This window comes from Gavialis gangeticus, unplaced genomic scaffold (assembly GCF_001723915.1).
Source record: "Gavialis gangeticus isolate Ggan-Ray unplaced genomic scaffold, GavGan_comp1, whole genome shotgun sequence".
Taxonomy (NCBI): domain Eukaryota; kingdom Metazoa; phylum Chordata; order Crocodylia; family Gavialidae; genus Gavialis; species Gavialis gangeticus.
Window position 1 is genome coordinate 99303819 of NW_017729032.1, and position 324 is coordinate 99304142.

General features: G+C 69.8%; 1 protein-coding gene across 1 annotated transcript in view; it reads right to left on the bottom strand.

Moving 5' to 3' along the window:
- Window positions 1-324, bottom strand: part of EDNRB (endothelin receptor type B) — a 61961-nt gene that overhangs the window by 36021 nt on the left and 25616 nt on the right. The window contains exon 2 of the mRNA XM_019523826.1: window positions 73-321. Within this exon, the coding sequence (XP_019379371.1) occupies window positions 73-321 (249 nt within the window). The remainder of the gene's footprint in view (window positions 1-72; window positions 322-324) is intronic.

The following is a 324-nucleotide window of genomic DNA, read 5'->3' on the forward strand; positions in this document are numbered from 1 at the left end:
TGGGGGGCCCCGTGTCCTAGGCTGCCTGGGGGGGGGTGCCCAGCCCAGCCCAGCCCAGCCCTGCGGGGGTACCTTGTAGACGCTGACGGGAATGGCGATGAGGACGTGCAGCAGGTCACCCAGGGCCAGGCTGGCGATGAGGATGTTGGGCCCGTTCCTCATGCACTTGTTCTTGTAGATGATCCGCAGCAGCGTGGCGTTGCCCAGCAGCCCGAGCGCGAACACGAGGCAGGACACGGCCGTGTTGATGTACTTGAACGTGTCCTTCAGCTCCGGCCGGCCCGCGCACGGCGGCGGCGCCCGCGCGCCTTCCCGCTCCCGCGC